At 48.1% G+C, this 15,580-nt stretch overlaps 1 protein-coding gene across 5 annotated transcripts in view; it reads left to right on the top strand.

Moving 5' to 3' along the window:
- GPR137B (G protein-coupled receptor 137B) overlaps positions 1-15,580 on the top strand; it is a 56,567-nt gene that overhangs the window by 25,581 nt on the left and 15,406 nt on the right. For 2 of the 5 annotated variants that reach the window (XM_086679611.1, XM_025914973.2), the window contains exons 3-5: positions 2,727-2,949; positions 5,740-5,889; positions 8,615-8,743. In XM_086679611.1, the coding sequence (XP_086535737.1) occupies positions 2,727-2,949; positions 5,740-5,889; positions 8,615-8,743 (502 nt within the window). Of the gene's footprint in view, positions 1-2,726; positions 2,950-5,739; positions 5,890-8,614; positions 8,744-9,808; positions 9,926-12,375; positions 12,574-15,580 lie in introns of those variants that run through there. The other 3 variants (XM_086679612.1, XM_086679613.1, XM_025914974.2) reach the window with 3 other exon arrangements.

Genomic DNA, 15,580 nt, shown 5'->3' with positions numbered 1-15,580 from the left:
GGTTCGAGCCCTGCATGGGGCTCTGTTCTCTCAGCACAGAGCCTCCTTTATATGCTCGCTCTCTCTCTCTCTCTCTCTCTGTCTGCCTCTCCCCACCCCCCGTCTCAAAAATAAACATTAAAAAGAGAAAAAAGACAATAACAGGTTTCTGTTTGGCAGGTGGTCTTAGAAGCACTCAGAGCAGGCCGGGATAGAAATTACGGGGCAGGAAGGTTTTAGGCAGAAAGATCAGCTTGGGTAAAGACAGGGGGAGATGGGGACATCTGTGGGCTTCACGACAACACACAGACTGGCTTAATTAGGATGTGGGGCACCCACCGATTGACCTGGCTCCGTAGACTGATTGGGAGTGTGGCGGAGTAGAGGGTTTAGGGTGGGGTTTAGGGTGAGGGTCAATCTGGACACCAGCACGTTGGTTCTAGACAGAAGGCATGGGACCATGTGGTTGGTGAGGACGGGGAGGGGGGCACACCGGGGAGCAGGAATAAAGAATCTGTTGACCTTCACAGCTGAGTAAACCGGGGTTGTAATCAAGGAAGATCTTTATAGTTCAGGAGTCTGCAAAAAAAATGACGGTGCCTTTCATAGAAACAGGAAAAGAGAGAAGTGCTGGAGGAGGACCGTCGGGAATTAGGCTTGGACACAGTCTGAGGCAACAGGGTGGCAGCTGTTTGGAATGTGGGTCTGGTCGTAGGATGGGGGCAGTGGCTCAGGACAAGATCTTTATGAACCTGGTCGTACAGAAGCTGTAAGAGTGAACGTATTTCCCGGGGAACAGGGGTAGAGGAGAGAGCCAAGGATGTCATCACTTTGGGGGAGGAAGGGGAGGAAGAGGAACCAGAGGCTATCCAAGGGGCAGGCTCAGACAGGGGAACGTGAGGCAGGTGAGGGCTGTGGAGTGATGGATAAGGGAGCACCAGGAAGGTGGGGCAAGATGGCGGCCAAGAGTTGACACCTTTGGGTTTGATGCGTGGGTCATGGGGGCCTGGGAGAACGTGGGGTCAGCAGGGGAGGACCTGCGGAGGAAGGAATGACAGGAAGAGGTAAAGACTTTGTGGGCAATAGGAGAGGCTGGGGTGAGACCGTGAGGCTCCGTGGCGTGAGGACAGAGGAGAAACCAGAAGGCGCAGGACCCGCTGGATTCCCACAGCAGCTCTTTGAGGCAGAATAGGAATCCTCATCTCTGTTTCTCAGATAAGGACACGCAGGCCAGAGTGGCCCAGAGACTCGCCTGACGTCTCAGCTCCATGTGTCGCCCACACCCTTCTTCTCTGGGTCACGCCAGGCAGGTGAGGGCAGGGCAGGGTGATGGAAAGGAGGGAGGGTGTGGCGGAGGCTTGGTTGCAAACCCAAGGTGGAAACGTGTGGCAGGGAGGCACCCCATACCAGCTGCCCTGGGTGCCACACGGTCAGTGTTGAGTTATGTCTGGCTTCCTCACCCTTTACTTACGCTCTCTTTCTGCCTCTGCCCCTCCCTCCGTGGGTCCCGTCAGTGCCATGAGGTCTGGAGCTGGGACTCCGATCCGGGATTCTGGGTCCCGGTCTGTCACAGCTTTTGAAGACACCGGTGTCATTCTGTAGCTTCCAGACCACTTCGAGCCGACGGTTTCCATCTTTTGGATTTCCAAATGTAGTCCAGTTAGACCAGTCTGGTTTTGAGCCAGGCAGGTCTGTTCCTTGTTTGCACATCTGCCGAAGGAAGCGAAGGGTATGGGCAGTCTTGAAGATAAGCGTGAGGCTGCGGATTTTGGTTCTAGTAAATCCGAGAAGTCTTTCTGTAGACCTTGCACCAGTCACCCAGGACATGAGGAGATCTGGGAAACTACAAGGTAAAACTGGCAGTGACCTAGACATTTTGCGTCCGTTCAGCCTCGGGCAAGATGCTTGGGCAGATTTGCATTGCCGGAGAATACTGCCTCAGTAGTGAGTGTTTCCGGGTCAATGTGAGCACCACCCAGACTCCCCCCTCCATCCGTGACTTTTGGGGGGGGTACAGCCTTGTATACACACACACTTAGTCCTCAGCAACACCCTGCAAAGCAGGTGTTAATTTAGTCTGCGTTCAGATGACGAGGCTAAGGCTCCCACGGGGTGGTTTTGCCCAGGGTCCCCGAGCGCAGCCTTGTGGGTGCCCCCCTGAGACCCTCCTCTGACCTGGAGCCCATGCGCTTCACTCTCAGCGTGTCCTCGTGAGGAGTGAGCGCTCAGCGGGGGCTTCAGTCCGGACGTGCGCTGTCCCACCCAGTCCGCATGGCCTCCCGGATGCAGGGAAGGGTGGCTCCGAGGGCACCTTCCTGAGGGCACAACATGTAGTTTTATCTGTAATTTTTTTTTAATTTTTTTTAACATTTATTTATTTTTGAGACAGAGACAAAGCATGAACGGGGGAGGGTCAGAGAGAGGGAGACACAGAATCTGAAGCAGGCTCCAGGCTCTGAGCTGTCAGCACAGAGTCCGACGCGGGGCTCGAACTCACGGACCGCGAGATCGTGACCTGAGCCGAAGTCGGCCGCTCAACCGACCGAGCCACCCAGGCGCCCCTTTTGTCTGTAACTTGAATCGTGGAACAGCCACCTCCGAAATCTGCCCTCGTAGGTGTCCGATAACTCTGGTATGTGTTGCTTCTGGCAGCCAACCAGAAAGTCCCGCGGTTTCCTTCTGGATGGATCCAGAACGTACAGCCAGCGTGCAGGCAGCGTCTGACATTTCTCACTGGTCCCTTCCAGGTTACCCCTCTACCTGGCCTCACTCTTCATCAGCCTCGTTTTCCTGTTGGTGAATTTAACCTGTGCGGTGTTGGTGAAGACGGGAAACTGGGAGAGGAAGGTCATTGTCTCCGTGCGTGTGGCCATTAATGACACTCTCTTTGTGCTGTGTGCCGTCTCGCTCTCCATCTGTCTCTACAAAATCTCGAAGATGTCCTTAGCCAACATTTACTTGGAGTCTAAGGTAGGTGGAATGACGGTCAAGATCCCCTCGGTAAACTTATTCCGAAAATAGTTTCCTGGTTGCAAACAGACAACTCAACAGATACCTTTCACACCTGCCCTAGAAATGATTAGCCGTGCCGTGGTTGCCAAAACACAGAGCTGTGTAGTTCGTGAACTTTGTATGCAAGGAGGGTTCCGTTCGAGCTGGCTCAACGGAACCAAGAGTGCAGAATTACTGGCAGAGAGGTCATCTCTGGCTTATAGATACAGTGTTTAAAGGACTTGGCAGGATTGACCGTGCTGATAATATTCGTAGAAACACACACCCAGTGACCCCTGTGCTCCAGGCACTTTTATAGAAGATAAGCGTTCTACACGGGGAAGCTAATGTAATCCTCACAAATCCCTGGGGGGAGGTATTATTCCCCACTTCATGGACCGGGGGACCAGGGCGCAGAGGTCAGTAGCTCGCCCTGGGTTGCACACTCAGTGGATGCTCAGCTCAACTTGGGACCCGGCAGGCTGGCCCCGGGGTCTGTCAGGTGCGATTCACGCTCCCCTCGGGACGGCCTGCATGTCAGGGGATGGTGGACATCCCAGTGTGGACAGCGCCCCCTGGGGTTCAGAACAATGTCTCTCTCCTGCTGATTAGTCAGGGATGGAGGCAGATGCTATGAGAGGGAGGCTCCTGGCCCCTTCTCTCGCTTTGCTGCTGTATGGCACACCCTCGAGTCTCTGTTTTCTCCTTCCTTTCCCTGGAGTTAGAAAGGACAGGGGCGCCTGGGGGGCTCAGACCGTTAAGCTCAGACCATCTGACTTCAGCTCGGGTCATGATCTCGTGGTTCATGAGTTCGAGCCCCACGTCGGGCTCTGTGCCGACGGCTCGGAGCCTGGAGCCTGCTTTGGTTCTGTGTCTCCCTCTATCTGCCCCTCCCCCATTCACGCTCTGTCTCTGTCTCTCAAAAATGAATATTAAAAAAAAGGGGGGGGGTGGATATGCTCCTGGGGTTGTGGTGCCCAGGTGCCCCTGAGCGGCTTGATCCCAAGCTTCCCTTTGTCGAGAAGCTCAGTGAAGTGTGGAGGCCGGGGAGCGGCCCCACCACACCAGTCACTTGACCTCTCTGGACCTTGGCTTTTCTCATTTGTAACATGGTTGAGTGACTTCCGTAGCTCCCTTGCTTCTCACCTTCCGCGACCGTGTCCTGCGGCAGACCCCCTTGGCTGCCTTCTGTGCCCCGAGGCCCAGCTGGCTGTGGTAAATGTTCGGTCTGCAGACCGTGAGGCAGCTCTGTCTCCAGTGTCGTGTCTTCAGCAGTGACCAGTAGATTAAAATCTGTGCCTCTGACTTCAGAAATACAGAGCCGTGGGGCACCTGGGTGGCTCAGTTGGTTAAGCGTCCAACTTCGGCTCAGGTCATGATCTCACGGTCCGTGGGTTCGAGCCCCGCGTCGGGCTCTATGCTGACAGCTCAGCCTGTTTCAGATTCTGTGTCTCCCTCTCTCTGACCCTCCCCTGTTCATGCTCTCTCTCTGTCTCAAAAATAAATAAACATTAAAAAATTAAAAAAAAAAAAAAAAAGAAATACAGAGCCATCACCAGGCATCCTGTGAGTGGCTGACCTCTTGCAAAATCCCAAAAGACTTCGGTACAACCAGAATATGTTGTACCCACCAGAATAGTTGCCACTTATAAGTTCTCTCCCTCCATGCTTTACCTGTGGGTTCTCTCTCTCTCTCTCTCTCTCTCTCTCTCTCTCTCAAAATAAGTAAACATTAAAAAAAAATTTTTTTACAGAAAAAAAACCCACAAAAATCAGAATTGTGGTTTTTACAGGAAGGGTTAAATTTCAGACTGCCAAAGACCATTTAGGTCACCCCTGTGGCAAACAAGCTAATAACCTACTACTGACAAAATAAAATACTATCTCATTAACTAGTGACTTCCAAATGCAAATCTCAAAAATCGATTTCAGTTTTTTGGTTATGTTTGTCAACTGTGTGTTTCTAGCTGGCACCCATTGACTGTAAATCGATAGCTTCCTAAATTGGGGCACAAATCACCAATTTCCATGTAATTCCGTAATTCCAAGTCCAGAGTGACACTGTGACTCCAGTGCTTCCGGCTTAGAAGATTCTGGACTTTGAGGCAGTGCTCCCTGCCCAGAGCCACCATCAGCGGGATCGCACTCTCCCAGCTACCATCCTGCTGAGATGGGCTCTCCCTGGGCCACAGGCTGTGCACTGGGCTCATAAGTCAGGGGTCGTCTTGGAAATTGAACAACCTAAGCCACTTGACTTTGCATTAAGCAAATGGCCCATATTTAAGGCATCTCCAAATTGACTTCCAGATTTTGAAGCATCTATATGAAGATAATCTGAAATTTGCAGAGGGGAGGGACACCTGGGTGGCTCAGTTGGTGAAGCGGCCGACTTCGGCTCAGGCCATGATCTTGTGTTTGTGGGTTCAGGCCTCTCATCAGGCTCTGTGCTGACAGAGCATGGAACCTGTTTCGGATTCTGCATCTCCCTCTCTCTCTGCCCCTCCCCTGCTCATGCTCTGTCTCTCTCGCTCTCTCTCTCAAAAATACATTAAAAAATATTTTTTTTAATTAAAAATTTTTAGGGGGGATGTGGGATGCAGTGAAGCTTGGGCTTCGGTCTAATGTCTGAGGGTGGAGGCTTTGATGGGGCTCGCGGGCACCATAGCGCATGCCTCTGAGGCATTAGGCTGAACACAGGCCGGGTTCCGGGAGGAGGCCGGTGTCCCGGACCCGGATCGGGCGCAGCCCTCATGGCTCCCGCTCTTCCAGGGCTCCTCCGTGTGTCAAGTGACCGCCATCGGAGTGACCGTCATCCTCCTCTACGCCTCCCGGGCCTGCTACAACCTGTTCATCCTCTCGTTTTCTCAGAGCAAGAACGTCCATTCCTTTGATTACGACTGGTACAATGTATCAGACCAGGTCAGTGGGTGCCGGCGATCTGTCACCTGAACGGCGACTCTTTGCTTCGCAGCATCCCATGTGGCAGAGAGGTATAAGCTCCTTGCTTCTGCGGCTAAATAGCTGGGTGACCTTGCCGGTCGCTAACCTGTGTGGTATCTGCATCCTCATCTGTAAAATGGGATCATAGTACCTGCCTTGTTCCAGCTCACATTTCTGAGAGAACTAGGGTATATATGTGCACACACACACACAGAGACACGCGCACACAGACATGCAGGCACACACATGCATCCACTTCTCCTTTCTCCTTTCTGGGGCTCTTGTCAAGCAGTACTTAAAAAAAAATTTTAAGTGCTTCCATATAAATGTGAGATGGTTTCCTTAAAGGGTGAAATTTGCCAAGGGAAAACAGAGTGTATGCAGGTTTCAGAAAATACATAAAACCATGACTTAAAAAAAAAAAAATGGAGCCTGTAAACAACAACATTTGAGGAACTCGAGACAAAAATGACTGGGGTATTAAGGTGTTAGTAAAAGCTCCTTTTAGCAGTTGTCTCCATCTGCTGTTCTTCTCATTTAATATATCCTAGAAGCTCATAAATTATAAAGCCACAAACAAAGGTAGCGACGTATCATTTGGGATTCTTGTCCAAATGAGAAAGACTGAACGTAAGTCATCCCCTCATTTGGGAAATAGCGACGCTTTGTCCTCAGCCGTGGACGGGGTGCTGGGGACACAAACGTTCACAGACTCCCTCCCTGTCTGGGGGAGCGACTTATGTCCACTGAGGAGAACACACACACAGGCCATTACAAGAGAGAAACAGAACTTCTGTTTTATGACAGGAGTCTACTGGATTGAATTGCAAAAGCCCTTAACTTTTCCTGGAAAAATACTGAATATTCAACCATATACAGACGCACTTCTAGAAATCCCAGCGGTGCTCAGTACCTGGGCCGGATTAAGACCCTGGAGGAAGGCACTAAATGACCACAATAAACACGCGAGGACAAAGGGAAATTCAGGACAGGCACATGGAAGGTGTCATAATTAGAAAAGATTAAAACAGCCACCACCACCCAAACCAATACCACACGTGCAGGATGGTAGAAAGTTGAGCACTGCTGAAGGTGCGCCCTGTTTTGAGAAAATCAAACATTAAAAAATAGAAACTTTGGGGCACTTGGGTGGCTCAGTCGGTTAAGCGTCCAGCTCTTGGTTTCAGCTCAGGTCATGATCTCACGGTTTGTGGGTTTGAGCCCCACATTGGGCTCTGTGCTGACAGCGTGGAGCCTGCTTGGGGTTCTCCGTCTCCCTCTCTCTCTGTCCCACTCCTGCTCTCTCTCTCAAAATAAATAAATATACTTCAAATACACACACACACACACACACACACACACACACACATACATATAAACTTTAAGCAATAATAAATTAGAGACTTATTCGTAAGACAAAGGATCTCATGGAGTAAAATATACATAAAACTTACAATTGTAACCATTTTTAAGTGTACAGATCACTGGCATTAAGCACATTCCCATTGTTGGGCAACCATCACCACCTTCTGTCTCCAGAACTCATTCATCTTCCCAAACTGAAACTTCATATCCATTAAACAACAGAGATTAGGTTTTAACAAAATAATTATTTCAATTTTTCTTTCAGTTAAGGGCTTCTGGTGATAACAAATTTAAAATACCACGACCTTGAAAGTCCTGTTGTTTTTTTTAGGGAGATGGTTGTTCACGAGTAGCTAGACCTGTGGGTTGCAACTGAGAGATCTAGGAGCAAATCTAACAGGTGGCCACAAGCTGCCCGCTATTCGTGTAGAATGAATAGAAGGGACAGCGTACTGCGGAGATGTAGCAGAAATGGGACTGGAGATGCAAAGCTCGAGAGGGATCCTTCCGAGAGTGGCATGGTTAGTGCTGGTTACTGTACTTCGAATCCCACGTAATGGAGAAGGCAGAAGGATCGAGTTGAGGTGATTGGCCAGCTATGGCCCGATTCTGGCACACTGTCTAGGTTTGAGATGCTGGCCTCTCTGGTGGAGTTGCCCAGACGCGACCATGTGTGCTTCTCACAGGCCCTGTGCCCTGCAGGAAGGGAGGGACGACGCACCAGGCCCATTCAGCTGTCTCACTGGTCCGGACAAACGTCCTGGACTCTGAACAGTTGTTTCCAGACAATCTAGCCTGCGCAATTGATGGGTTGGGGCTCCTGGGTGGCTCAGTTGATTGAGCATCCGATTTTGGCTTGGGTCACAGTCCTGGGGTTATGGAGCCCATAGGGGATTCTCCCTCTCTCTCTCTCTGCCCCTCTCCCCCGCTTAAAAAATCCACGTGTTTATCCTAGGGATGAGACAAAGGGTCACAGTTACATGCCGCTCTTAAAAATTGGGGAGGGGGTGACATAACGGCTCATTATTTGATTGTTGAAGGAAAGAAAGTCAACGTAAATTCAGGAGACTTAATTAGGATATGAGGAAGATTTTGGAGGCTGGAGGAGTAAAACATCAGAGATGGGCAGTTTCTGTCCTTGATTCTCTTGAAGGTGATAATTGTCTCTCCTGTGTGGCTGAAATAAGCCCCCACCTGTGGTCTGGACCATTAGTCTTGCCTGATTTCAGCACGCACGTCGTAGCATTAGAATTAGTCTCTGTTCACGTTAGGAAGAATCTGATCAGACTTCTTTCCTCCGCCCTCAGTCTGGTGACTCCATTTCCTCTCTTTTCCGCAGGCGGATCTGAAAAACCAGCTGGGGGATGCCGGATATGTGGTGTTTGGAGTGGTTCTTTTCGTGTGGGAGCTCTTACCCACCACCTTGGTCGTCTACTTCTTCCGAGTTAGAAACCCTACAAAGGACCTTGTGAGTAGACCATTTGATGTTTGCAGAAAAGATCTGCCTCTAGTCATAAAACACGCAATCAGATTTTCTTCTCAGATTTTCAGTAGCGTGCCTCTTCTGTCCTGTCGTGTTATAAAAATTTCCCATGTCTGTCTGTGACTGTCTTTTTGCGTAACTCTTTTTGAGGCAAATTCATTCTTCAGCTAATGCTTTTAGTTGTATCTCCAGCCTTGAGCTAGTGATCAGCTGTTTTTCCTAAAGCAACAACAGTGTCATTAGTATCTTAGCCTTGCCTTGGGGCGAACCCCATCTATAAGGTTTGATTTTAGCAAAAGGGAAATAGAAAATGGGGCTCCAGTTCCTCACCCCGTGTTATGCCGGAGGCGCGGTGATACGGAAACACCGTGAGGAGTGCTGACCCCACTGTCCCAGTTTGGTCCCATTTCTGCTCAGCCAGCTTCATATAAATGCCTTTATGAGGACGGGACAGAAAGTGCACGACTTCCTAGAGTGAGGAAACTCCTGGGAGTGTTGGCTTCGTGAATTATTCCAGCCACTCTAACCAGCCCTGGAATTTTGAGTCGCTGATCTATGAAACCCGTGGAAAAGTAGAGTGAGTGGGTCTTGGCCAATGTGAGCCAAGCGTGGGCGGTAAAGAAAGCAGCGATCCGATAACCAGCCCGCCGTGTTTTCCCCGCGGCACAGCCTGACCGAGGCCCCCGCAGACCAGGCAGGTGGGCAGTGTTTTTTAGACCTCGGGATCCGTTTCCTCCCCTTGCATGATTTTTTAGGAAGCCGCCCTGCACTTCATCTGACCTTTACTGGACTTGGGAACAGCCAGAGGCGTCTGTAACGGTCGGATCCTAAACACTTTGGGGTCACCGGCGAAGAGACAGGACCGGACGGGCAGGCAGCGGATTCTAGGCCGGGAGTGCAGCTGCATTGCTTTCTCCCCTTTCCTGAAGTCTTCTGGGCGCCTTGCTTGCCTGACTGAGGGATAGGGCGGGGTCTCTTAATCACACTCCCGTGCCCAGCGAGACCTCACCCAGGCATCATGTGCCTTTTCGTCACTTCCCTGTGTTTCAGGGACTTCAGAACTGGGCTCCCTAAGCCCAAGGCAGCCTGAAGGAGAGAGTAGGTGTCCAAATTTAACGACAGAAAGGCTAACGTGATAGTGTTCAAGGTACTGTTTTCTTAAATGAATGCAGAATAATGTCTCAATTTGTACTCTCAGACCTCATTGTCCAGGGAAATAGGTCACCCTTAACATACTCTGTGTAGCTGGAGTTACTTAGTTGTAGTGCCTTGAATAGCTCTGCTGTTGAGGGCATTTTCTAGAGCAGTGGTTCTTAAACTTTTCAGTCTCAGGATACTTTACACGGATTCATTATTTTTTTTTTTTTACTGATCTGTAACTGACATATCAATATTTCAGGGGTACAGTGTAATGGTTTGATATCTGCATATATTGCAAAATGATCACTATAAGTCCAGCTGACGTCCATCACTGTGTAGTTACAGGGTTTTTTTTTCTTGTGATGAGAACTTTCGAGGTCCATGCTCTGAAGTACTTTCAGATATGCAGTACCCTATTAGTAACTGTGGGCCCCGTGCTATGCGTGACATCCCCAGGACCTACTTTATCACTGGAAGTTTGTACCTTTTGGCCCCCTTCGCCCATTTTGCCCACCCCCCATCCTCCACCTCAGGCCAGCACCCGTCTGATCTTTATATCCATGTGGGTTTTCTTGGTTTACTTTTAGAGTCCACCTAGGTGAGATCTTACTGTATTTATCATTTTCTGTCTGACTTATTTCACTTAGCATAACGCCCTCAAGGTTTATCCATGTTGTTGCAAGTGGCAAGATTTTGTTCTTTTTCTTGGTTGAGTAATACTCCAGCGCGTATAGCTTTTCCTTAGCTTTTCATCCATTGATGAACTTTTAGGTGGTATCCATGTCCTGGCTATTGTTAATAATGCTGCAGTGAACACGAGGGTGCATGTGTCTTTTCAAGTTAGTGTTTTTATTTTCTTCAGATAAACAGGTAGAAGTGGAATTAAGGGATTGTAGGGTAGTTCAATTTTAATTTTTTGAGGAACCTCGGTACTGTTTTCCACAGCTGCACCAGTTTGCATTCCCACCAGGAGTGTACAAGGATTTCCTTTTCTTCACATCCTAGCCAATACTTGTTACTTTTTGTCTTTTTCATTGTAGCCATTCTGACAGGTGTGAGGCGGTCGCTCACTGTGGTTTTGATTTGTTTGATGACTAGTGAGGTTCACATCTTTTCACATGCCTGTTGGCCATCTGTAGGTCTCTGGGAAAATGTCTGCTCAGGTCCTTTGCCTGTTTTTAATTGGGTTTTTGCTATTGAGTTGTAGGAGTTCATATATTTTGGAGATTGGATATATGATTGGATAGATTGGATATTTTGGATATTGGATATATGATTTGCAGAAATCTTCTCCTATTCAGTATGTTGTCTTTTCATTTTGTTTATGGTTTCCTTTGCTGTGTGGAAGGAAGCTTTTTAGTTGATGTGGTCCCGCTTGTTTGGTTTTGCTTTTGTGTCATTTACTTTTGGTGCCAGATCATTGCCAGGACTGACATCAGGGAGATTATCACCTGTGTTTTCTTTTAGGAGGAGTTTTATGGTTTTAATTCTCACATTCAAGTAGTTAATCCATTTTGAGTTAATTTTTGTATTTAGTATAAGATAGTCGTCCAGTTCCATTCTTTTCCATGTGACTGTCCAGTTTTCCCAACACCATCTATTGAAAAGGCTGTTCTGTTTCCATTATGTATTCATGGTTGCTTTGTTATAAAGTGATTGACCATGTAAGCATGGGGTTCTTTCTGCGCCCTCAGTTCTGTTCCATTGATCTAGGTGTCTGTTTTTATGGCAATACCGTACTGTTTTGATTACTGTATCTTTGTAATATAGTTTGAAATCAGGGAGCATGACACAGCTTTGTTCTCCTTTTTCAAGATTGCTTTGGCTCTTAGGGGTTACACCAATAAATTATTGAGCACCCCAGAGGCTCTTGTTTGGAGAGGTGTGTGTGTGTGTGTGTGTGTGTGTGTGTGTGTGTGTGTGTGTGTGTAATTTAAAACCAACAGAGCCTGGGTGGCTCAGCTGAGCATCCAACTTCAGCTTAGGTCATGATCTCACAGTTCATAAGTTCAAGCCCTGCATCGGACTTGCTGCTCTCAGCACAGATCCTGCTTCAGATCCTCTGTGCCCCCTCTCTCTGCCCCTCCCCCATCTATCCCCTCTCTCTCTCTCTCTCTCTCTCTCTCTCGGTCTCCTCTTTCTCTCAAAAATGAATAAACATTAAAAAATGCACTAAAAATAATAAACATTACCCTAATTTTTTTTTATGAGAAAGAACATTATCCAGACCAAAATAGAAGAGTAACATTGTCTTAAACTGGGGGGGGGGGGGGGGGGGGGGTTGACCTGCTTTTAATAGAAGACATCTGGATTCTGCTTCTGTTGTAATATGTTGTTTTGGTTGAGTATATGGAGAAAATTCCCCTCACAGAAAGATGTGGTTGCAATGAAGTCGAGTGTTCTAATAAGTTTGAACGTAATTGTGGATATTTTTCTTTGATACACATCAAAACTGACAAGTTGTGGTTTCTTAAAAGGTACCTGCAGTGTGGACTCTAGAACCATACCAGTGAACTTTCCGGATTGTTGTACATGGACATCCATCAGTTTGTCTTGTGCTTTGAATGGATCTTTTACCCACACATCATTTGTAATATGCATCAGTCATCAGGAAAACACTGGCTTACTGAGTTATGCAGATCTTCTAAAATTCATTCATTAAATATCACCACTGATCTCATCAGGAAAATCTTTAAGTATTGGGATGCCCTCTAGCTCACGGTGGGGAATACAGGTTTTCCAAAGCTTTAATTTGGGCTTAAAAGCTCAAATTTGATCAGTGACCACAAATACCATCCACACATTCTCTTTCATTTACTTTCAAGCGTCCGTCAAATACCCATGTCCAAAAAAGCATGGTCTGAGTTAAGTTGCACAGAAAGAGGTAGTTAAACTCACACTGCTGTGAGTCTGTTCCCAAAAACAGCGCTCTCACAGCAGAAGCGCCGCGTGCATACGTCCCATTTTGTCACATCACATAGTAAAATGGCAGGTCCGAGGGGCACCTGGGTGGCTCAGTCTTTAAGCACCTGACTTTGGCTCAGGTCATGATCTCATGCTTCATGAGTTCGAGCCCCAGTTTGGGGGAGCACGAGCCCTGCTTTGGGAAAAAAAAAACACGATCCCTGCTTGAGGTCAGCCCCACTTCTCTCTCTCTTTCTCCCTGCCCCCAAAATAAAAAAGGCCCAAGGGTTAAGATTTAATACAACTAATAACTTCCTCTTTGTCAAAGGCAATCTTTTTTTTTTTTTTTTTTTTTTTTGAGGGAGAGAAAGCGGGGTGGGGGGCAGAGAGAGAGGGGGGACAGAGGATCTGAAGCTGGCTCTGAGCCGTCGGCACAGAGCCCAATGCGGGGCTCGAACTCATGAGTTGTGAGATGCCCTGAGACAAAGTCGGCTGCTCAACCGCCTGAGCCACCCAGATGCCCCGAAGACCATCTTCAGTGGACCTGCTTTACCTGACTGTGCAGTGTGGGGAAGGACGCGGTGATGGCCGGTGCAGTCGATGCCACAGCACTTTGGTTCTCCATTAGTGCCAGTGTTGAGACCACGGAAAAGGCAGATTACATCTTAACACACGAGTTATGAAAACAGTCATGACCTTGCAGAAGAAGATCTCCGGGACTTCGAGTCCGTGCACCACACTCACGAGAAGCTCCCACCGACAGTAGCAGATTAGTGAGTTACAGCGACCCTTTATGCCCCCAAGGATATTTTCTCCTAATTTACCACGAGGAAGGGACTTCAGTACGAAGGATGCATGATCCTGAATACAAAAACACGCTTCCTTTTCTACACACGGACTAACTCCAACGAGCAGGTGGCGTGAGTGTCAGATTGGGCTTGGCAAAGCACCAGTGTTCCTAAAACATCCTCAGGCAGAGGACTGCAGAGTTTGCTGGAAATAGCTAACGGCTGTATACTGCAGTGCGTGTGTGTGCTGGGCCCGATTCTGATCGGCGCTTTAATCCTCACCCTCTGAGATGGAAACTGTTATCATACTTAGATGAGGAAACTGAGGCTCAGGGTCCACACGGCCAGTCGGAGACAGAGCTGGGACCAAATGCAGTGTGGCTCCCAAGTCCATAATGCTCATTACTATGGTGAGCGGTGGCTCTCCTTGGCATAAGGTTTGGGGAAGCTACATTGCTAACATGCATGGCTCAGTAATAATCTGATTACTGTCTGTAATTCCTGTCGTTGCTTGGAGAAAAAACAGTCTAATGTTGCTTTGGGGCCGGGGGGGTGGGGGGGGCGGATTTATAATACAACTCGTGTTTCGTTGACTTTAAAAGCGCATGCTGCAGGTGGAGGCATTTCTTTAAAACGTTATCTACCGCTGTACCCATCATCCAGTCGGTATAAACAAGCCTCTGCACTTGGCATCACTAAAGCCAATGTGACCGTCCTCGCAGTGTGGCTCCCTCCCGTCCCCATAGAGTCCCAAGGGCACTCAGTGTCAGCACCGACTCTTAGGCCACGTTCCAGACCCAGGTGAGGATCTCCCGGGTAGGTTCAGGGAATCCACATTTTCAAAAAAAAGCACCCCAGGTGATTTGAATGCACTGTGCAGTTTGAGAATCTCTGTATTTTTGTTGTTGCTTAAATAGCTTTAATGGGCTAGAATCCCCATACCGTGCAGTTTCCCCATTTCGTGTCTACAGTTCCGTGGTTTTCGGTGTATTCAGATACGTACGTCCGTCACCACACTTTTGAGAACGTTTTTTATCACCTCAGAAAGAAACCTGTACCCATTAGCTATCACTGCCCATCTCCTGCCCCCAGCCCCTGAGCAATCTGTGTCTATTCATCTCTCTCTTGTGGGCTTTCACAGGAATGGGATCATATCGCGCGGTGTTCTGTGACTGGCTTCTTTCCCTCGGCATGATGTTTTCAGGGCTCATCCGTGTTGCAGTATGTGTTAGTACTTTGTTCCTTTTTAGGGCTGAATAACATTTCATCGTATGGATAGATCACATCTTGTTTATCCAATTACCCATTGTTTCCATTTCTCCACTTTATAAAAAATTTTTTTAATGTTTATTTTTGAGAGATCAAGAGAGAGAGCGTGCAAGCAGGGGAGGGGCAGAGACAGAGGGAGACACAGATTCCGAAGCAGGCTCCAGAGTCTGAGCTGTCAGCACGGAGCCCGACATGGGGCTCGAACTCACGAATCATGAGATCATGACCTGAGCTGAAGTCAGATGTCCAACTGAGCCACCCAGGTGCCCCTCCGTTTCTTAGCTCTCAAGAACAGAGCTTCTGTAAACATCGATGTACAAGTTTCTGTGTGAACATAGGTCTCTATTTCTCTTAGGTATGTATCTAGGAATGTAACTTCTAGGTCATGTGGTAACTCTATGTGGAACTTTTTAAAAATTTCAGTATGGTTAACATATAGTGTTGTATTAGTTTCAGGTGTATAATATGGCAGGTTGACATTCCTTCTGTGTCTTAGTGCCCATCAAGATAAGTGTACTTACAATTCCCCTCCCCCGTTTCTCCCATCCCCCACCCATCTTTCCTGTGATAACTGTTCTCTATAGTTAAGAGTCTGTTTTTTGGTTTGTTGTTCTTTTTTTCCCCCCCTTTGCTCATTTGTTTTGAGTGAAAATCACATGGTATTTGTCTTTCTCCGACTGGTTTATTTTGCTTAGCATAATACTATCTAGCACCATCCATG

Source organism: Puma concolor, chromosome D2 (assembly GCF_028749965.1).
Source record: "Puma concolor isolate L17-30 chromosome D2, mPumCon1.1.hap2, whole genome shotgun sequence".
NCBI lineage: Eukaryota > Metazoa > Chordata > Mammalia > Carnivora > Felidae > Puma > Puma concolor.
Note: the sequence above shows the minus strand (reverse complement) of the source record. Positions and strands in the feature narration are given on the sequence as shown.